The sequence below is a fragment of the Polistes dominula genome, unplaced genomic scaffold (genome assembly GCF_049000335.1).
Source record: "Polistes dominula isolate Pdom_NZ unplaced genomic scaffold, Pdom_raw_medaka contig_17, whole genome shotgun sequence".
NCBI classification, from domain to species: Eukaryota; Metazoa; Arthropoda; class Insecta; order Hymenoptera; family Vespidae; genus Polistes; species Polistes dominula.
The window spans coordinates 62165-85382 of record NW_028301049.1 but is presented as its reverse complement, the minus strand read 5'-3'; the positions used below and the strand labels follow the sequence as shown (position 1 = coordinate 85382).

At 36.3% G+C, this 23218-nt stretch overlaps 1 protein-coding gene and 2 non-coding genes across 6 annotated transcripts; 1 reads left to right on the top strand and 2 right to left on the bottom strand.

Annotated features, from left to right (window-relative positions):
* Window positions 1-13: 13 nt before the first annotated feature.
* Window positions 14-23208, top strand: LOC107072115 (A disintegrin and metalloproteinase with thrombospondin motifs 7). 4 transcript variants are annotated; one of them, XM_015331781.2, is made up of 18 exons: window positions 16-497; window positions 4384-4593; window positions 5401-5558; window positions 11830-12164; window positions 17328-17613; window positions 18255-18574; window positions 18664-18932; window positions 19493-19639; window positions 19831-19987; window positions 20116-20205; window positions 20270-20585; window positions 20661-20788; window positions 20869-21116; window positions 21229-21346; window positions 21443-21702; window positions 21801-22318; window positions 22635-22808; window positions 22887-23208. In XM_015331781.2, exons 3-18 carry the CDS (start codon window positions 5402-5404, stop codon window positions 23033-23035), a joined length of 3672 nt encoding a protein of 1223 aa, XP_015187267.1. In that variant the 5' UTR covers window positions 16-497; window positions 4384-4593; window position 5401; the 3' UTR covers window positions 23036-23208. The 4 variants fall into 4 exon arrangements, with proteins under 4 accessions (XP_015187266.1, XP_015187267.1, XP_015187265.1 ...); XM_089175495.1 differs by lacking the exon at window positions 16-497 and adding an exon at window positions 4106-4295; XM_015331779.2 differs by lacking the exon at window positions 4384-4593.
* TRNAF-GAA (transfer RNA phenylalanine (anticodon GAA)) lies at window positions 1701-1773 on the bottom strand. The gene has a single exon. It is a non-coding gene; the product is annotated as a tRNA-Phe (tRNA).
* On the bottom strand, window positions 1948-2020 carry TRNAF-GAA (transfer RNA phenylalanine (anticodon GAA)). The gene has a single exon. It is a non-coding gene; the product is annotated as a tRNA-Phe (tRNA).
* Window positions 23209-23218: the final 10 nt, after the last annotated feature.

Genomic DNA, 23218 nt, shown 5'->3' with positions numbered 1-23218 from the left:
AGGCCACTAGTGTTGTGACGGCGACCGTGGCGGCGAGTAACCGGCGACGACTAACCCGGCGTGTAACCGGCGAGTAACCGGCGAGTAACCGGCGAGTAACCGGCGAGTAACCGGCGAGTAACCAACACGTAACCAACACGTCCGCGGTTGTCCTCGGAGATATTTTCTTTGGACTCTCGATGTCGCCGAAAAGCGACAATCCACGACGAGCCCTTAACCTCTTTCTTTGTCGAACTTCCAGGGCTCGAGGAGGAGGAGGATTCGAAAGGACTGATTCCGAGGAAGAAGAAGAAGAAGAAGAAAGGAACAACAAATAATACTTGAAAATATAATTTATAAGACAAGAACAGGGGGCATAGTATATTCGTGTTTAGAGTTGTGCTGCAGTATTTTTCGAACCCCCTTGTTTTGCGCTCGCACAAACTCTCAAATCCCATACCACGTGGTTAACATTGGATCAGCTGTCCTCACCGATCTCATACCTTTACGATCTCAGGGTGAGTAGAATTTCCAATAATATGATAGTTTGTATATTTCCTATTATAGCTCATTATTACTCATTGGAATGATATATATATCCACACACGCTAACTATATTATATTCTCTCCATTTTTCTTTTTTCTAAATTGTCGTCGCGTCGTCGTCGTCGTCGTCGTCGTCATCGTCGAAATCGAACAAACGACACGCAGACACGGTTGACACTTTCGTCGGTCGTAAATCAAACGTAGTGCCGACTCACAGGTACAAGGTGAGCCCAGTTTAAAACCCGTTATTATTCCGCGCTACTTCGTTTCGATTAAAACGTTGGACCTTTTAATCGCCTACGTGTAATCGACCACCGCCGATCGATATTTTCGTTTACCCTGTTAGTTTGAATCCCAACGAACATGGATTGGATTCTTCCAATTGTATCTTTAATATCTTTCAAACGCGATTTTTCTTTATGAATAATATTTGAGAAGTAAAAGTATATACACCTGTAAATTGAGTTTGAAAAAAGTTCCGATAACAGGTTTGTGTACTTTTCCAAACAGTTAGGAAAATATGAAAAACGTTTCGATTTCGAATGCACGCACATATTGATGCACTTTCATCGTTATAGTCATTGTCTTTATTTAAAATAATGCAACATTACATGTCAGGTGTACCATACTTAAGGCGTACGAAAAGGGCGTGTATAACGCCCAAGTATCCGGTTCTATCTCGAAATATTAAATATTACACGAGTCCTACCTGACCTGCAGGGTACTCAGATACTCGGAAAGATACCTCCTGGACGAACAAACACAAAAATGCAAATCTGATAGATTTACAAGCATACTTATATTGCATTTATTATCATCAATTATAGCGTTCAATTTACGTTTTTGATTTTTAAAGTAGAGTACTTGAATAAAATATATCCTGATATTTTTGATTTATTAGGATATCTTTTATCAAGTATCCAAGAGTATCCGACGGGACGGGCAATAACAACTCCAATTGTAACGTTAGCATAGCACAAATACATTTGGGTTGAATAGATAATTAATCAAAAATATCTCCATCAAGAATTAATTATTGGATTTGTCAAAATTGAATCGTGAAATTTCAATACTCTTCCATTTATTATCCATAGCTTTTTAAAACTTTCTATCGTAGTCATTGATTGCTGTAGGTCTTGTGGAGAAACTAGTGAAAAAAAAAAAAAGTAAATTCCTGCCGAAACCCGGGATTGAACCGGGGACATTTAGATCTTCAGTCTAACGCTCTCCCAACTGAGCTATTTCGGCGATGGGATCGGACTAACTTTCAAACATCATAAGCAAAAATAATATTATTTATTTTATATTTTTTTTTTATTTATTTTATTTATATCATTGTTTTTTATTATTATTATTATTATTATATGTCCATATAAATAAACAATTAGATAAAATAGTAGGAAATAAAAAAAATTAAATTCCTGCCGAAACCCGGGATTGAACCGGGGACATTTAGATCTTCAGTCTAACGCTCTCCCAACTGAGCTATTTCGGCGATGTAGCTTAACCCTTCCGCGATTACATTCACAACTATTTTTTTATCCCCATAAGATTTTTCTAAAATTCAATGAAATTGAGATGGAATAAAAAGTTGTATGGCAGGATGAAACGAAGAATTGTATAATTACAAATCCGAGTAGGATCTTAACGAGAAATTGATAACTGGAAGGATTAATCGATAGACAGATAGATTTTGAAAAATGGTGCAACCTAAATACGGCCGATCGGATTAAATGAAACGTCGACTTGCGAAGGGGATGAAAACGCGTGATTATTATATCGTTAGGGGAACGAAGGATTGTCGTAAAACGTTCGAACATTCGCCACGCTTAAATTATCGTTAACTTAATGACATTACACGAGCACAATACACGAGCAAGCAGCATTTCAATACAATTTATTACTAATTTGTAATTTTTCTTTAGACCAAACCATTTCTTTACTTAAACTCCTTCTAACACATACCTTTATTAAAGCAATGAAATAATAAAACCCCTCCTCCGTCAACTAATATCGCGACATTTCGAGATCGAATGATGCGAATGGCTGATCATGATTAATTCGAAAATGTAAATGACCCTTCGTTCCATTTCGATCCATCATTTTCAGTCAAGGATAAAAAAAGAAGGAGAGAGAGAGAGAGAGAGAGAGAGAGAGTGGCCTAACGAAGAGATAGAGAATAACAAATAGAAATAAAGAAATAAAAAGATAAAGAGAAAGAAAGAAACAATGAAGTGAGTATAGGGTACCTTGTCAACCTGATAGTTGATAAAGAGTATATTCGTGTATAGTAAGTACGCAATCTCAGCTGCAATGGTAGCATAAATCATGCATAAATATTTACTCGACAACAAGAACAACTCAAAGGTTCCCTTCGATACTCGCGTGGTGTCCACGATCGACACTTTATTGCGCCAGTTTTCCTTCTCAAAGCGAATATCGTGCCGGATATTCTCGGCTCTTTGTAGACGACGACGATGTCCTTTACGAACTTGCCTCGATCCGACTACCTTTATCCTTTTTCAAGATACAACCAGACTTTCTCACGAAAATAAAAATACTTTGATATACGGTGACTCGCTGAATTTACTTTCAGTATGAATAAATATTGCACACACACACACAATATAGAAAGTTAGAATATAGTAAATTTTTCGATTGGACCCCTGCTCCCGCTATAAATTACTTTCAATGCAAAGCTTCTAAATTCTTATATACAGGGAAACCTTTTTTAGCAATTTTATTACGATTATTCAACTATCATTTGAATAATCGTAATAATGAAAAATTGATTTCACAAGGGGATCCGTATCTTTGTAATTATTATTGCTGAGATTATTTTCAATAAAACAAAATAATAAACTTGACTATTAAATACTTTTTGATCATAGTACGTAATCATATTACGTATTTTCCAAATGTTGTGTGCTCGTATGTTTAAATAAGAAAGAAGTCTCTATTGAATCGATTTGAATGAATACACGGATGTTCCTGATGTCATACACGCGTATCTTGCAAGTCATCCGCGATTCGCAGGCGCATACTCGCACAAATATAATAACACCCCTTACTCTACGAACGAGAATCTGGATGATTTCATTTACATTGCCAAGAGCGACGTGAGTAGTCCAATTCTTGTTCTTCTTTTAGTATCTTTTTTTTTATCGACCATCGTTCAATCTATAATCATGGTTTTATTTTTAAAAAGCAAACACCGACATGTGATCTTATTATACTTAATAATAAATAAGAAAATAATTGGCTAATTATTATAAGGAAATGATTGCTCGTAGGTATTATTCAAATAATTATCTTACTATGTTCCAGATAATTAATCTAATAATTACAATTAAAATCACATTTTTTGTTTCTAGTCTTAGTTGAGATAGGATCCTACAAAATTCTTTAAAAATAATTATAAGATATTTGGTTTTAAGTATTCATTTCATACATTGTTATTACTACCTATATAAACCTGAAATGAAAATGATTATAATTAGCTCTCGAAGTGATTACGTTAGTCGAGAAGAAATGATCGATAAAGTAGCACATTGGTTTTACGAAAGTCGAGGGTCAAGAGTGTCCAAATGAAGAAAGATCAAAGGAAGGCCGCCCACCTACGTAGTCTTATCGAATGAGAATCGAAGCAGTAATGCGTCATATTAATAGCTTCTACCTAAACTCTAAGAAAAAAAAAGAAAAAAAAGAAAAAAAAAGAAACATCGGGGGATCTCGTAGGAGTAAATCTCGTTCGACCAAATTCGGAATGGGTACCTACAACATCCGCTTTCTCTCTCTTTCCCTCTCTCGCTTACTCCAACTATTTCCTCAAAGTATTTCATTTATCCTCGTGCACAGGTATGCCTACGCGTTACGGCGTTCATCAAAGCGTGTTTCCTGCCCCTCTCACTGTTAAATTAATTGCGTCAAGGATTGGAGAATCGATCGTTTGCGATCCTACAGTTCGATCCTACAGTTCGATCCTACAGTTCGATCTTACAGTTCGATCCTACAGTTCGATCCTACAGTTCGATACTTTCAAAGAGCGAGAGCGAAAGGAAGAGAAAGGTATGTGAATACGTTCTAAAGACCCTGTTCAATTTTTGTACATTTTTTTAACTACCAGTGCAATTACAATGATTTTTTAATGCGGATCGATTTTTCTAACCATTTTTTTTTAGCTTAACGCAACCGAAACTCCTATGATTCCTAAACTCACATTCTTATTTCTTTGTTGTTACTTCAATACAATTGAATTATTTTCATTTTCTTTTATTTTCCTTCTCTATTTTCTTAGTTACGTAAACACTTTCCTTCTTTCTTTTATTCCTTAATTTTCTAATACGCATAATGCACGAGTAGAACGTATAGTACTATTCCAATCTTATTAGAAGATCGTGAAAGGAAAAAGTGGTGGCAAGGAGAGCAAGGAGGCAGTCTGAAATGACACAATGGACCAATAGATGCAACGTGTTCCCCATGTTTAATGGCCCGTGTACGAGGAACACGTGTTATTATGCGCGCGGACCAATAGGGGAAAGCGTTTTTCCATACGTGCTCGGGAACCTTGCGTTTTCTCAAAGGCGTGTCATAATAGCGTGTCTTATTAAAATTCGATCTCTCTTCTCAGTCGCCTGGTTAATAGGCGATCTTTTTTTGTCATTTCACCTAGGTTCAATACCTGCTATATTGATTTTATCTTATGTATATGTAATTCGCATTGTCTCTCTCTCTCTTTTGCCTTTACATTTTTCTTTTCTATTATGTATAATTCTAATTACGATTGTATTATATTTACAAAACTATTTGACAATTGTTTCACAATCATTTTTCTGATTTCGTTGTACTAATGCACAATTTTTCCATGATTTTCAGAATGCACATTCGGAATCGTGAGAAAATAGAAAAAATGCGAAGCGAAAAATCTTTGAAAAGATCGTTAACAATGAGACGTCTTTTCATATTGCAAATGTTCATCTTGATCGCTCGTACAACTTCGGAAAGTTTGCGACGAGAACATTTGAACGTAAGAGGTAAGCCAAACACAATTATTATATACTCTTTTAGTTATATAATCGAATAGAACAAAAGTTGAGTCGAAATGTTAGGAAAAAAAAGACAATATCGTGATCGAGAGAAGGAATAGCCTGTAGCAGCGGTAGCGGCAGAGAATTTACGAATCGTTTGATACCTCCACGAGATTTTGCTGATCTTATCGCAATATATCGAGATTCAGATATGGTCTGGACCACCATGGACGTTTTCTCGCCGGCAGCAGCAAATCGGCATAACTTTCGAGTCTCTCTTTCTCTCTCATCTTTTACGCGGCCATTCGTGCCGCCAAGAAATTGCCGATAGCGCAAATTTCAAAGGCAGAATCGATACCTACAGAAGTACACATGCGTTATCTCGATGTTAATATGTCATTTCGATTGAAAGTACATTCAAAGTACTTTCGATGACGACAAACGAATCAAATGAATTGGAAAATAAATTCAATTACTATTATTATTTTGATCGTACAAAATGATAACGATTCGCAAAGCGAAGCAAGTACGACGCTAGGTACGACGCTAGGTACGACGCTAGGTACGACGCTAGGTACGACGCTAGGTACGACGCTAGGTCGATTTTTTGTCTTCTTTCTTTTTTTTGTTTTTTGTTTTATTATAATATATATTTCAATTGAGATTTGAATGTTCTTTTATACTTGTATATTTCATTAGAAATGAAAATGTGACGTGGCGCCAAAGAAATACAGCAGCGTAGCAATGTTTTGTAGCAGAATCCAGCCTCGGCACTGCTAGTGCACGCATCGTTTGGCGTAGGTGCTTCGTGTTCATTCGAAATACAACAAGTAAAAGAAAAAGAATAAAAAATGAAAAAAAAAGGCGTAAACGTAAGTGCGACTTGTACTACCGACTTGTGTGCGACTTAAACCGCGTGGGCAAACGCTATCAATGAATCCTACGCGACTGAATCTTGCCACTCCATATACTTATTAACGATTACTTATTAACGATTATTTTTTCTAATGCAAATAATATTTGGTTTGTCCTCAATTATATGTACAATTAGACTTGTCTTATAGAAAGAAAAATATTCATTGGACGCAGTAGGTATTTTTTATTATCGCTCAACGATCTGTCAACGTTTAATCTCATTTCAAATTAATAAATAAATAATAGATAAACTTATCTGAGAGAGGAGGATTAACTGTATTGATTATTTGATGAAAAAGTGGCCTCCTAATTGTCGCATCTCGTCGCATGTATCGAAGTAAGCATTTATCTTTTCACCTGCTCATAAATCACGAGTAATATAAACGAGTAAGAGGTATCAGGTTGAAAGCGTAGAAAACATACTGGACGTAATCCATCGTGTTACATGAGCTTTTATCTTCGTAACGTTTCATGTGTTAAGATAACTTTGAGATAGTTCTCTCGGTTATGGGAAGAAGAAGAAGAAGAAGAAGAAGAAGAAGAAGAAGAACTTTTAATGTTAGATATAGTTAAGATCCTTCAAAATCTTTCTAATGGATTTGATAGGTAAAGTAGGCCAATTACTTGGTAACGCGGATTACTCGAGTATCTGATTTTATTTTAAGTCATAAGATATTAATCAAATTATATTCAACAATCCCGTTACTCCAAATATTCCAAGTAATTGAGTAGCTAATACAAAATGTAAAATATTATTCCAGTTTTAACAAATCTCTAACGGATGGATATCCAAATGGTACATATGGAAATATAGGAATAATACATAAATTTGCATTTACAATTTATAATCGTCGATTGTAGTATTTACTTTAGTATTGATTTTGAAAGTGTAGAAAAATGGTTGGTTTACTTGACTCTCTCTTTCTCTCTCTTATTCTCTCTTTTCCAAGTCAAAGTAATGCGTTTACACGAGTTCTCTAAAGGAAGTTGTAAATCCTAAAGTCTCTAATGTAAGTTCCCTACGGGAAAAGAGGTAGGAACGAAGAGTATCGGCACGTGGGATATTTCCTAGTTCGCTTCTTTCTTTGTCCTTCTCTCTCTCCCTCTCTCTCTCTCTCTCTCTCTCTCTCTCTCTCTCTTTTCTTTCTTTGCCGACGCGATTCCAGCCGTCACTTATCGAACTGTAAAACTACCTGCCACAACGTGTTCCCCTCGACAGCGTAATAAAGGATTTCACGATTTCCCTCGAGTCAACGAGTTACGATGTCTCTTTATTCACAAAGACAACTACCACTTCTATTGAAGAATAGATGTTCCATCTATTTCTATTACTTAAGATATCGAACATTTATTAGAACAAAAACTAGGGAGAAAGTAATATAATTGGATAAATATGAAGAGATCTTTCTCTCTCTCTCTCTCTCCCTCTCTGATCGTTGGACAGAAATAGAAATGTGTTTAACTTGCTGGAAGGATTTTGCACGATATCTTTCGAAAAGGATCACTCTCGTGTGGATCCTAGCGTGGGCTCCGATTACCTGCGATTTAACCCACGCAAGCCTTCTTCATCCTGTCGTCTGCCCTCTCCAATCAAATCGATCCGATTGGATCCGATGAATTCCATCTCTTTCTTCCCATGCTAACCCCTAAGTTTGGATAATTATTTCGTAGCTTATTGAAGAGAATCTGTCGGTAGAAAATGTGAGAAGCATCGCATTAAACACAGTCGCGTTTGAAAAGCTTGCCGGTCGGTTTATTTCATTAAAGACCATCTGTCTCGTGTCTTCGTATTAACGAAGAAGAAACGAGAGCTCCATTTTGTTAATATAGTGCCGGGATTGTGTCGAATCGCCTACTCTCGTTTTCTTTCAAAAGTCAAAAGTCGAAAGCCGATATCTTTTGACGGATATTGCAAACTACTTATACTTAATATTCTTATATTTTAGATTATTCATTGTTCATCATTTTATTATGTGCCGGTTATTACGACTTATTGACCAATATAACATCCGTAGTACTGAAAAAATGTAAAACTATCGCATAAAATCATTGATCCTTAAATAAAGGATAATAATTGGAAACAGCACACGTATATTCATTTCCACGACTATCGGTACAGTTGATTTAATGAATATGATAAACCAAGAAATATGCTAATATTACGCGCTTCTTCTGGATCAGTCGATAATCTTTAGCGAAAGATAAGCTCAAGTGAATCATCGTAAAGGAAAACTTGTTTCTACCGTAACACATCAGCTATCAAAGATAAAGAATCACTCTCGATGCCTAATAATTTGGAATGTTGTCGACGACTTTGGCGCGTCTCCTTGAGATTAACTCCGGTTTTGTCTCGGAGACTGGAATCCAGATGGGAAATCGCAAACGAGTTTGCTCTTCCTTATTTTTTTCTTTTCCATTAAATATCTATAATGTAAAATATATAAGATGAAATTTCGCTTATCGGCGCTGCGTTTGTCGTTTCCTTTCGAGACCTCGAGCTTTTCTGATCAATTTATATCGATAATATTGGAATACTTATAACATAGGTGAGAAGAACTTAATGTTCAACTACTTAGTGTCTTCGAAAAAAAAAAAACATCGTAATCTTTTTCTTTCCGTCTAACATAAGTTCTATTTGCAGAAAATATATATCGTTGAAAAGTTTCTTACAAATTCTTCAATAAAATACCATCGTGCTTGTGTGAATATATTTGAAAACACAAGTTTCATTTGAGAAACGACATTTTAATGAATTAATAATTCTTAACGCTTATGAGTCGTGCATAATCGGATCGAGATACGCTACGGCGTATTATTAATTATTTGCTCGATTAATCGAACGACACATCAAATGGATTATACTAAAGGGATTAAGAAAGATGAAAAATAAGAAAATGTTAAACACGATTAAATGCACATTTCAACTTTCCATAAATTTAGATTCGACTAGAAAAAAATGTTAAAAATTGTATTATATTATTACGTACAAATAATAATTAATCAGAGGATTTATATCGATATTTTCAAATGTAATCTTCTTTTGAAAATGGACAAAATCCAATGGTAAAGATAATTTAGTTTTCGTGCAAGATAACACAACGATTCAAAACATACTGCGTATAGTACTATAATGTGGATACTGCATAATACATCAACGTATCTAATGGGAGGTCCACGTTTCTATCCTAGTCCCCACCTGCGTTTAACCCTATCCACTCTAAGAGAGTTGCGCTGATTGGTCGTACCGCCATTTTTCCGTCTTTAATGATAATGGTATAATGATGATTACGCCGTTCACCGAGCGAGCTATGAACATGTACCTATATATATATATATATATATATATACAATATACGTGTAGGTTATTCTTTCCTTTTACTCTTATGTTAGTCTCGTACCATGCGCATACTTGGTTTGTACTACAAAAACTTATTCCTCTCTCTCTCTCTCTCTCTATCTCTATCTCTCCCCATCTTGCTTTTTCCAGGGCTTGAAGGAAACTGTTAACATTTTCCATTGGTTCTGATGTAACAGTTATAAATCTACTGACATTTTTACTCCGTATATTTATGCATAAGTGTAGAAAATTGTTACTTTTTAAATCAAATACAACAAGATAATTGCATGTAACTTACGACTCGTTTACTCTCATTTATATTTAAGCAATTTTCAAATGTATAAAATAACTTTTATTTATATAAAGTTAACACACGATTTTTGAGACGCATTTTACTATGCGTAAAAAGCACGAAGATTGATCCTGATCTCCTCGGTTTCCGACTTTCAGAAAAACATCATGTAAACTCTTCTTCAAAGCAATGCTTCTCTATTTCTCTATATTGAAACTTTTTGAGCGTATAGAAATCAGAGTGGTCTCATATGACGTAATAATAATCGAGACAACCGTAGACGTGTTGACGTAGATAAAATCATTGGCTCGGTCACTGAAGTGCGATATGCGGCGGTCATGCAGATGAATCCGCAAGGACGTCGACTGTCAGACGATTCTTACATGAAGACATATTGCGCCAGCTGAACTGCGAACGCATTCTCCTATTTCTCTTCCTATTTCTCTTCGTATTTCTCTTCGTATTTCTCTTCGTATTTCTCTTCGTATTTCTCTTCCTCTTTGTCTTTTCTTGTCTACTTTGCAAATGGATACTTAAACGCAATTATCCATTTAAGTGTTAGATCACCGTCGACAATAGTCGATGGAGGAAAGATCGATCAAACAAAACTTTTACAAAAATGTCAAGTACCTATCTTTGCTATTGCGTGTACACACGCCTATTCGATGCTGAGGATCTTTAACTTTTCGATTCGAACATTCATACTTATGTAGACAAATGTAGAAAATAAAAATAAATATTTGTGCGGAACATGTCTCTTGGTTGTCCACAGCATGTGCGACCATTGACAAATGAGTTTAGAATTCTCGTCCGACAAGCATACACGCGGACATACACGCGGACATACACGCGGACGGGCGTCGGAAAACATCCACATAAATCCTTACCGTTTCATCCATCACGCGGGGGGAACATACGCGTGTATGTAACGTCAGTAAATACTATACTTACATTCGTATATTCGCACTCTCTACGTACTCGTATATATATATATATATATATATATCACGAGAAAATCTTGCTCGTGAAGTCGAAGAGCACAGAACGGAGCACAGAACGCCTCCCATTAATTGAACCTAAAGCTATTCCAACCCTTCTAATCTATTTTGTTACGACCAACTAACCTAACTCTCTCTCATTTCTGAGAAGTCTTATACTACAGCATGGTCAACTTCATCGCTTTTTATTTTGATTGATTGATTGATTAAGTTATTGTTTTGCCCAATAGGCCATTTATTTGGAACAATTATTCAAGCTATGTGTCATTTACGTCTTTTATAAACTTAAAAATCTTTCGTTCGTAAGTTATTGCACTATTATCGCAGCAATACTGACTATTTTATCGAATACATAAATAAATGAAGAAATTGCTTGTAGTATTGAATGGAGACAGGACCAAGTTATATTCCCTTATTTCCTAGTTCTCTGAACATTTCCTCTTTCTCCTATTTACACGCTTCACCATGGCGTTTACGAGTCCACTTGCTTCAAAATAATGTTATAATCAGACCGTTTTACTACCCACGTTCTTACGTGCCACTGGACAAACGCACACCAACGTATCAAGCAAGAAATCTTGGATTCCCAAGACGGGGAATAACACTTTGATACGATATGATACAAGTACGATAAAAGTCTATTCGACTGACTTTATTTATATTTATGACCAATATTCTTATTATAGTTATTTCTTTTTTTCTAACAGATATCTTTTGGAATGTTTCTATTTTCAGGATTGTACACGCTAGAAAATCATCTTTATGATCACGAGATCGTGATACCCCGTAAGGTTAGCCATAAAGGCGAGTTAGTCTCGCATAACGTGAGTCATCATCACGACGAGAACGGATCTGAAGTACATTATCGGTTGACGGTAGCCGGCAAAGAGTATCATATCGAATTGACAGCTGTCGAGGACTTCATCGGATCGAGTATCATCGTCGAGAGACACAAACGCGATTACCATATTCGGGCACCGGCAAAAAACCGTTCAACCAAGTGCCATTATCGTGGATTCATCCGTAACCATCCGAATTCTCGTGTTGCTTTGTCTGCTTGCGATGGTCTGGTAAGTTTGATCATTTCTTTCTAATAGATAAGAGATATTATAACCCTGATTATGATTAATGCGTATCACGACTATAGAATCGAGAGAATTTGGGCATCCCTGAGAAATGATATAAAAAATGAAAAAAAATATAATATAATAAGAAGTAAGAATAATTTGATCGCGGAGAAAGAGAATGGAGGTGGAGCCTCGGAGCATGCATCAATTGAATTTGCTCTCGTAGCTTCCAGATAATGATTTAATTTGCCGCAACTTGGCAGATTTATGACGGCACACCTAGTCGCCTCCTCGTAGTTCTTGTATTCGTCTCTTCTTGTATGTGTCAACCTATATCTCTACACGCGCATATACAAGTAAATACATACAAGACTTGGTCTATCGTTTGCTCATATAATTATTTATGATGTCGATACACATCTATTATATATGTATTTTATTTGATGCATAAATGTATGACTATATAAGTATTGAAGGTAAGAAGACAGCTTTGTATTTAACGTTCTAAAGATGTCACATGTTATCATCCAATAAACAATGAGCTATTAGATAATATACTAGAGACCCTAACAGTTAGTAATGAATTTTTTCAAAGTTGCAATTTCATTCATAATGAATATTACGTGCATTATATATTAGGACAAAGTACAAATACTCTTGCAAGTACTTTACAGTACTCTTACTGTATTTCTCATTTATTTTAACGACATAACTTATATTCTGATATTATTTTCTATAATTATTAATACTAAATAATATTGCACAATATAATATGAACGTAATGAAGAAATGAATAAATGTAATATTGATCTGGAAGAAGCATCGTTCGCAGCATCATCCACATCGTTCGATCGAGTAGAATATTCAAATGGTCCATTAACTATTTCGTTATACCGTAAAATGTCGGCAAAAGCCACTTATTCATTGCATATTACATATTTTATAATGAATTGCCATAAAAAAAGAAATAGAAAAGAATGCAAATCGAGGAAGAAGTGGAACGATTTATCACAATTTGTCGATCGCTCATCGAACTGTGAATGCTAAAATTGGAATAACGAGATTTGAGATTCATTACAGGTCAAAAGGGCAATGTTAATTAAAGTCAAACGAGAAATAAGGAGATCAAAAAGGGACAATCAAGAGAGAAAACGTTTATGGATATTAGAATGAATAAAAGGAAAATGAGAATATTAAAAAGTTCGTATAATTATACGTTTTTTGCTAGTCTAAGGTCTCGTCAAAATATGAGTGTACTTTTTGATCTTTGGATGTAATTAAAAGAACAATTGACGAATGCTAGTAATATGCTAGAAAGAGACAGAGATAAATGTTATTCTTTAATTGTCGAGAAAACATTTCTTTGTATTTAATATCTTATCTCGAACGCGTATCGTTTTATTAATCATCGACGGATTTTTCAGCGAGGAAAGAAAAACGAGCTGTTTGTTCAAAGAAATAAAAGTAAGAAAAGAAAACTAGAGAGAGAGAGAGAGAGAGAGTAAAGTAAGAAAACGGTCTGACGAAAAGATTATTATTTTATGCAAGACGAGGCCGCTGAAGGAAAATAGTTGACCTTTATCGAACAGCTAAGTAAAGTATGCGGAACGTGACATGCTATTCTGAGATGAAAAATAGTTTCGTTCAAAGTGTGTTTCGAAGGCTTACTTCCTGTTAACGATATCATCCGAAAAGTAGACATACTTATTGTTTCGTATACTTTTTTAATAATAAACTTAGCAAAGAAAATGTGCAAATTGACGTGTTGGATCGAGAAAGTATTTATTAATACTATTGTAATTTGTTGGTTACTAATATTGGCGCCCTTGGGTTACGTTTATACGTTTAACATCTAAACTCTACTCTACTCTAGGCTTGCATCGAATAATCATGAACAGCGCGGGTAGTAAAACGACACAGTTTTGAAAATTACGAATTCGTATTCACGAAGCAAGTTAATGAAGTAATCGTTCTAAATGGCACCATTCAAAATAGGCTACGAATAGACTCCATATAGTATCGTCTATGTCTTTGTAGGGAATATCCATATGTGTACAGTGGCGCGCAAAAGTTTTGGGTCAGCGTATTTTTGTCTTAAAAACAAGTAGAAAAACTTGATATCTTGCATTACATCGGTCGAATACTTGTCAAATGTCTTACGTACTTTCGAATAATTCAAACTCATTCCAATTGCCTTTTGTGCACACCGAGAAAATTCGTCGTTTCACGCAATGAACAAAAAATACGCTAACCCAAAAGTTTTGTACGCCACTGTATATACATAGATATGTAGAAACGTATCTACATCGTGTCAGGTTTATGTATTTGCGAAGAGGAGCAAAAGCACAGGAAGCCACATATAATTGGCAGCAATACATAATGTTCGATAATTTGCAACATACAACGTTAATTGCAATATCCCATGGGTTAATCTCATCCCATGGTGGTGAGACCAGAAATTCCTCGTGTCGCCTAATACTGAATTACAATTGAATCTAACAATGATCATCATCCCCCTTTCCTATAATGATTCCTAATTTAAGTCTCTAGCTGTCTCTTGTTCATTTTACTAAAGACAATTTTACGTTCCCATAATCAGCGACTTATAATATGCTATAATATATATCTTACAAAGTCATCATTATCGACCGTTTATTTAATAAAATATTAAGAAAAAAATGAAAGTAATTTCATAAATAGCACCGGACGGTCTATCATTACTTAAACGATCGTTACTGAAGATTGCTTCCTCTCTCTCTCTCTCTCTCTCTCTCTCTCTCTTACCGCTATTTTTGTTTGCGTGAGTTCCCCAATGAAACTTTACGATTATCAAAATTTGATTCGACTTTTCACCGATTGTTTGCTTTGATTAATAAGTAAGTAAAGTAGATATATCGACCTACTATCGAAGGTTGATTCGCGTTTGCTCGCTCGCTCGCTCGTTCGGATGGAAAATAGAAATTCGATTGGTTAGATTTAAAGGATAGGGAGAGGCAGGACATTCGAACGGTAGCGAAAGGTTAGGAGGCGTGAATACACGTTTTTCACGCGGTCCGCTGATTCGATTGAGTGAGATCGCAAGTAGGGGAACAGGTTATCTCCTCCCGGGAGAACGCTTAACCAACTTTAACTCAACCTGGCCGCGAACGTTTAAACATATAATTAGTGTTAATAGCTAATCGAGAGACCAGTCTCCTGCTACCTCCTTTAATTAATGCATATCTCTTTCCTTGGATCGAAGTAACCCTGGGTGGGCCTTCTGTTACTTTCAATGAAATTACGATTTAATAACAAGTTGTGTGTAACATCTTGGACGATGAATCTTAAATAAGGTGAACAATAAATAAAGCTTTCTTCTCCTATACAGAAATATTAATAATGTCTAATAGTGTCTGTTGAGTGTTTCGAAAATTTATTACTAAAAATAGAAAGATTTTCATAGATATAAACTGTTGATCTACTATGAACTGTTATGGAAAATTGGTAGCGATTTAAATAACAATCGAAAATACTGTTTCTCACGATTGTTCAAGATAATAAGCTATCAATAAGTCTCGCATGAGGTCCGTCTTTACGAACCATGACGTATCATCATAGATTACACGAAAGCTTTTTTCGAATATAAGAAAAAGATACGAACATACATACATACATATATACCTACGTGTTTTAGATAGTAAGTTACATAGGTGCATGTAAGTACGTGGTAGCAATCATTATGCGCCACCCACACGCTGGAGGTCCGGGACGAGCGTTCTAATGACGGCATAAATCACGTTTCTCCGCAGGAAGCATTTATCATCATCGAGATCCCTGAGAGTCTACTGCTTTCGTCCTGCTTTCGTCCTGCTTTCGTCCTGCTTTCGTCCTGCTTTCTTCCAATAGCCCTCAGGTAGTTTTCGTTTCCTCTTTTTCCTCTTCTACTTCGAAAAGAAATATCTCGCACGAAGGCGCATCATCGTATCGTAAAGCATTATATTTTATTCAGCAACCTTTAGCAACCTTTCCTAATGTTCTCCAAATCTCTAACAATAAAATAGAAAATGATAAATGAAATTTCATTCGTTTACGGGGTAATAATATTAACTCGTTCTTCTATTAATATCTCCTAACAATGTTAGAAATTGAATGGTCTAGTAGCATTGGGTGTACCACCAATAAGTAAACGTCATCAAGTATAGGTGTACTCGTTTTACGTGTTTTGTTATTTTTGTTATTTCTCTTCTCGATCGTGTGGTATCGCCACTTCAGCAACAAATTCTACTTATCGAAGAATATAAATTCAACGCTGGTAAGATAGTTCCTTATCTCGCGATTTTACTTCGTGATTTATTCACGAAGCAAGCTATGCTCGAATCTTGTTACTTCAAACAACGCAGCAAAAAGAAAAATACTTATATCCTTGCAAGTTATGAGTAAAGATAAATTATTACAGTAACTTAAAAACATACAAATAAAATATATTCTCGCATTACTGTGCCTAACCCTAAATAAGATAATCAGCTCATGATTAGTCGAAATTCTCTGAAGAATTTGTGACGCAAAATATAAACGATCAACTTTTAATGACAATATTTTCTTTATAAAAGGAATAAGGTATGTCGCGTTGATCGAAGAAATCGAAGAAATCGAAGAAATCGAAGAAAGGCGAGATTCTTCGTCGAGAAGGATAAGAAAGGAAGGAGGAGATGCTGAGGACGAAAAAAAGAAAGTATGGGTTTCTTTGGTAGAGAGGAAGGAGGTGAGGTAGGTGAGAAGAACAAGTCGTTTGGCCCCATACAGAGCTGAGTCATTTTCTTGGGCCTTTGAAGGGGAGAAGAAGAGGAAGAAGAAGAGGAAGAAGAAGAGGAAGAAGAAGAAGAAGAAGAAGAAGGTCTGTCCCTTTCACGGCCTTCGTAGAGATTGGCGCCGTGATTTTTCACGGTCCCCCGACGACGGCAAAATAGCAAACGAGTGTCTGCTATTTTTCTACCTTCCCAGTTGACATTTTGCTTTTATTTCAATTCTTAGATCCTGACACAATTAAATTAAAAAACAATGACTGTAAAAACTTATAGAAAATATGTATAGCATGATTTATTTAGTAAATTCCTTTTTCCAAAAAGACAAATAAATTGAGAAAGTTATCTGCGGGTAAGACGAGATCGAGCTGGTTTTGCGTTTCAGGCGGGTGTACTACACAGTGTGGATGGCGAGTTCTGGCTGGAACCAGTCGCCGAAGAGGTGGAAAAGGTACAAGAGAAGGTGGAAAGACACGAGAGAAGACGTAGAAGTAGTTGGATCCACGTACCGTCAAAGGTGCTCGACGGCAAAGGTGGTCGTCCTCACCTCGTTTTCCGGCGAGCTGCCGAGAAACGAAGGCGTGAAATTGGCGCCGGCTTGCCATCAGCTCGAGGACCCAGACGCCGGCGCAAAAAAAAGAAGAAACAAGAGAGAAACTGCGGCACTCGCGGTGAGAGAAGAATATTATCTACTAGCCGTTTAATTGCATCAAATTGCAAGATAAGATATAAAGCAGCTATTTAATAATATTGTTTTTCAACAAGATTAATAACACATATAACTCTCGGATGATATCTCGAATTATTAAAGGTTATTATTTGATGGGGTGTCTGGTCAGAGAAGTCGCTTCGCACGAGTGTCAAATGAAATCTTAATTACAGTCTCGGGGATCGTTCAATTTGCATAAATCAGCGTCCCCATTCGGTAAGGGTTCTCGCGCCAAACACTCGCGCCAAACCATCTCTATTAACGCGAAATTTTCTTTTATCGGGACACCGAAGAAAAAGATCATTCGATTAATATAAGCCAACGTTAAATAGCTCGTTACAACTGCCATTCATCAAGAAGATTTACCCCCCCCCCCCCGCCCCCCGCCCAGCCCCCGAGCGTTGCCGTTACGCTACGTTAGAATTTTAAAGAAACATTGCTTACATGATTGCTTCGATTTAACCCAAGTGCTTCTAAGAAGAAACTTTACACGGACATCAATTTGATTTATCCTATATCTGCATGTATCATACCATCAAATCTTAATGGAAAAATCCAAATTCGTTGTAGATAATTGTTGTAAGATTAATGAAAATCTGACAGAACCAAGACGATTGACGGAGACTCGTCTCGAGTGGCAAACGCAGCCTGGTCTGGTTCAAGTTCAGGGTCGAGGCCGAAAGAAGCATCATCCAACGAAATGGTGGCAACGTTCCAAGAGATCGATCAGTAGACCACGTCACGTTGAAGCACTCGTAGTTGCAGATACAACGATGATGGCTTTCCATCAGGACGGCAACGTTGAAACTTATCTTCTGACGATTATGAATATGGTTTCCTCGCTCTATCTTGATCCTACCATTGGCAACTTTATTAACATAGTCGTCGTCAGAATCATTCTCGTTGAGGATGAAGAAGCTGAGGTATGCAACGATAATTCAACTATAATGTTGAAAATTGTTTGTTTATCTATCTATCTATCTATCTATCTATCTATCTATCTATCTATTAGCCGGACATCACAGTGAACGCGGACAAGACCCTCTACAATTTTTGCAAATGGCAACAAAAACTGAATCTAGGGGACGATTCGCACCCGAATCATCATGACGTCGCGATTCTCGTGACGAGAGAGGACATATGCTCAAGAGCAAATACACCTTGCAGTACGTTGGGAGTGGCCCACGTGGCTGGCATGTGTCAACCCGATCGTAGTTGTAGCGTCAACGAGGACAACGGTATCACCCTCGCGCACACAATCACTCACGAACTTGGACATAAGTAAGACGATTCAAAGACGATTCAGAGACGATTCAGAGACGATTCGAAGACGATTCAGAGACGATTCAAAGACGATGATCCTTTCAACATCACTAACACTACTACTTTTATTCTATTATATCTGTAGGAAAAAACATAACAACATAAATGCCAAATGTTTCATTCATTTTTTGTTTTAAGCAAACGGTGCCGCCAGTACATTTTTTTTTTGTCTTTTTTTTTTTTTTAAATAATCATAAATGCTTCATATGTACAAATAACCCGTAAATGTAATCTTATTTAATATGTAACACCTGCATGAATTTCTAACACAACGACTAAACATAACTTAAACCAATGTGTGACCCGGCTTTATTATATTTATCTGAAGATCTTGTTCTATGAGTAATTTGTTTAATACTGATGAAAAATGATGAAAAATGATGAAAAATATGAACCCGATAAATAGTAGTAATAAAATGCATGCTTATGCATGTAATTTATTTATTTGACGCAAGTAAAAAAGGAAAGATTAGTGAATTTATAATCATAGTAGATTGTTAATTTCGCTGCTTTTTTAGCTTTGGAATGTACCACGACACGGAAAAAATCGGTTGTAGTAAACGCGATGGTGATACTTTACACGTCATGACGCCCACATTCGAAGTGGACACTGTTGGTGTCGCTTGGTCGAGATGCTCCAGAAGAGATATTACCAATTTTTTAGAGTAAGTATCTAACTACAAATAATAAAATATCTACATACGAGTATATATCAAATTTGCTAGCTCACGATATAGGTATATAAGTATATTAGTATAATATTATTGTTTTTATAAGCTATTTGTCTATTGCATTAATTCTGTGTTGATATTCCAATTTGAAGAATTGCCAAAAACAATGAAAACAATGATTTTAGTCAAGGAAAAGGTGAATGCCTAGAAGATGAACCTACTGTCCAACCCACTCAGTATCCTTATCCGATACTACCACCAGGAGCTATGTATAACGCTGAACACCAATGTAGACTTCAATTTGGCGTCAGAGATGCATCGGTCTGCTCTCCTCTGCAGGAGGTAAAACGTAATCAACACTGATTCAATTCGTGAGCTCTTCTTTAAAAGAAAGTAGTATTATAATTGACGAATAATTATTCAAATTAATATCATAAGTAATACAATATACCTATCCATTATTCATCTAGATTTGTTCTAAATTATGGTGTATCGTCGATGGTTCCTGTACAACCATGTTACATCCAGCTGCACCTGGAACTCATTGCGAAAAACATATGGTAAAGCATTTGTATTTTATCTGATATTTCTTTTAACTAACAAAACAAATGAATTTATTTTCAGTGGTGCCAAAATCAAAAATGTGTACCGATCGTCGATCGATCGCATCCAATTGACGGCAGTTGGGGCGAATGGGGTTCCTGGAGCGAATGTTCGAGAAGTTGCGGTGCTGGGGTGTCGATCATTGAAAGGAAATGTGATCACCCGGAACCAGCGCACGGTGGCAAATTTTGCATCGGTGAAAGACGCCGATATAAAATTTGCAACACGGAGCCTTGTTCCGAAGGAACTCCCAGTTTTCGTGCAGTCCAGTGTAGTAATTATGATGGAAAAGAATATAAAGGAAAAAATTACACTTGGCTGCCTTACTTTGATCAGAGTAAGGCATTTTCATTCATTTCATTTCTACACAATGAAATATCTATTATTCTGTATTAACATTTTGTTGTTATAGCCGAACCATGTAAACTTTATTGCACTGACATAGAGGAAAGCGTGATTGTTCCTTGGGGTGAAGCTGCCCTTGATGGTACGCCCTGTAACGTCGGTAGCAGAGATATGTGCATCGCAGGAATATGTAGAGTTAGTACTCATTATTTTCTTTCTTTATATTTGGTCAGGATAAGTTAAGAACCTTTAACGTTTATTAATACAATTATCAGAAAGTCGGCTGCGATTGGATCGTTGATTCTGATGCCACGGAAGACCGATGCGGTATCTGTCACGGCGATGGCACACAGTGTGAAACTACTAATGGAATTTACGACAAGAACGATGGTTCAGGATACAAGAAAGTCATTGTAATTCCTTACGGATCACGTAATATCAAAATAGAAGAAATTGGAAATAGTAAAAACTATATTGGCATTGGAGTACCAAAGTCTAACAAGTACTTCCTTAATGGAAAACGGTACGTAAGTATACATACGGTAATAGAAACAAAGATAGATACCTGATAAAGATAGATACCTGATAAAGATTTGTTCGAACTGAAGTCTAACGCCAGGATACTAATTGGACAGGCAGATCACTCTGGCAGGAGAATACGAAGTTGCCGGAACTCCGGCCCTCTATGAACGTGAACGGGACAGGGAAAAGATTAGGATACCTGGCCCTATCAAAGAAGACATTACGATTTACGTGAGTACAAGATCATAACCGAGTTTTATGTTTTTTCCATGGGCACAATGGAGAATTCTTATAGCATATATATTCAATAAAATCGCATCGTTTCAGTTAATTTATAGAGGACACTATCGGAACTTTGGTCTGCGTTACGAGTACACAGTACCAAAGGAACCTGATCGTGCCCCGGAATATATCTGGATATTTTCCGATTGGTCGTTATGCACGGTAACTTGTGGCGGTGGTACGCAAACGTCTCAAGCTCTCTGTCAGGAAAAAAAGAGTGGCGCTGTGGAAGAACATTTTTGTAATACCACGATTAAACCCGAAGCAAAATTACGCGAATGTAATTCAAATCCTTGCCCTGCCAGGTATGTCTGTCTGTCTGTCTGTCTGTCTGTATGAATATCTGAAATTATCTGAAAAACGATTCCGAAAATATTTTAATATAACAACATCCCTTTGCTAGATGGTGGGTAGGCCCATGGCAAGGGTGTCCTGTGACCTGCGGCAAAGGTGCTTTGCGTAAAAGATCAGTCATGTGCGTGTCATCGGGTACAGGAAAGGATCGATCTGACATCATTTTACCAGACAAAGATTGTGACAAGAATACAATACCCGAGGAAATAAGTCCTTGTCAAAATTTACCACCATGTGAAGAACTATCCTCGGAAATACCATTGATAGTTTATACAGAAAACAAAGACGCGTCATTTTACAATGTTAGCTCGAACGATAACGATGGTATTACGTTAGACGATGTTCTGACCACCCCAGAACCAGAAATCCTTGAATTCGACAATGTCTTTGATGAAAATCCAAACAATTCGATGTACAATACCAAATCCAAGTGGATTGTTTCGAGATGGAGTCATTGTTCTTACGGAAAAAGAAACAGAAAAGTCACTTGTTCGAATCCAGGAGATTGTAATTTGGATGACAAACCTATCAGCGTAGAGAATTGTCTTGAGGGAAAATGGATCGTCGGTAAGGTGTTAATCGTACGTACTAATAATGCTTTTTTCTGTCTTCTTTCCAGCGATCGATCGGTCAATCAAAGCAAGATGCATCTTTGACCATCAGTTTTATGCCACGCATATTGTTATACAAACAACTTTTTTCTTTATCACTATTACAAAATTATTCTTGTTATGTATGTACTGTACTGTACTGTACTGTACTGTACTGTACTGTACTGTACTGTACTGTATATACTTGTATGTAATATATTTGTAATTACCATTTACCAATTACTTTTCACTTTATGGAGTAAGATTTTAGCGGATTTACCGGTATTTTTCAGGAGATTGGGGAGCGTGCAATGCGACTTGTCTTATAAAATACGGAGTCAAAAGTAGAGAAATTGAGTGTCGCAATGAAATAACAAACTTATTATCTAGTGATTGTAACTATGAGAAAAAGCCAATTGGTAGCAAACGATGTTACTATAGAAAACACTGCAACAACGATAAAGATGGTCATTATATTTTAGTGAAATCTTATAAAAATGTTAAATGTTAAAATGTTCTCTAATGATAGAAATGTCTGTTTGTAGATTGCAACGACAGTATAATACCTTTGTCGATGTGTGCCACTTACGGACGTATGTGCGACGTTTCCTCGATTGTGCGACAAAAATGTTGTGCCACTTGCTTCAAGAAACGTAAACATATACGTCATAATAGACGACACGCCTTCTTCTAACTTTATTAATGATATCCCTTTAATGTTTCAATTAATCTTGTTAAAACGACATCATACAAATTAATCTTCAATAGCAGAAATTTATTATTGACGCTATTTTATCTGTGTATCTATAATTTTAATAAAAAGATGATAGAAAAATCATATATTTTCTATAGAAATGTTCAAATCAATGTGTTTGAC

Excerpts from the sequence above, each read along its gene's own strand:
- LOC107072115 (XM_015331779.2), top strand. The coding sequence starts at position 5,402 with ATGCACATTCGGAATCGTGAGAAAATAGAAAAAATGCGAAGCGAAAAA. Across the intron at positions 20,586-20,660 it reads GCTGCCTTACTTTGATCAGA|CCGAACCATGTAAACTTTAT; the intron begins GTAAGGCATTTT and ends TTGTTGTTATAG. Across the intron at positions 21,117-21,228 it reads TACTTCCTTAATGGAAAACG|GCAGATCACTCTGGCAGGAG; the intron begins GTACGTAAGTAT and ends CTAATTGGACAG.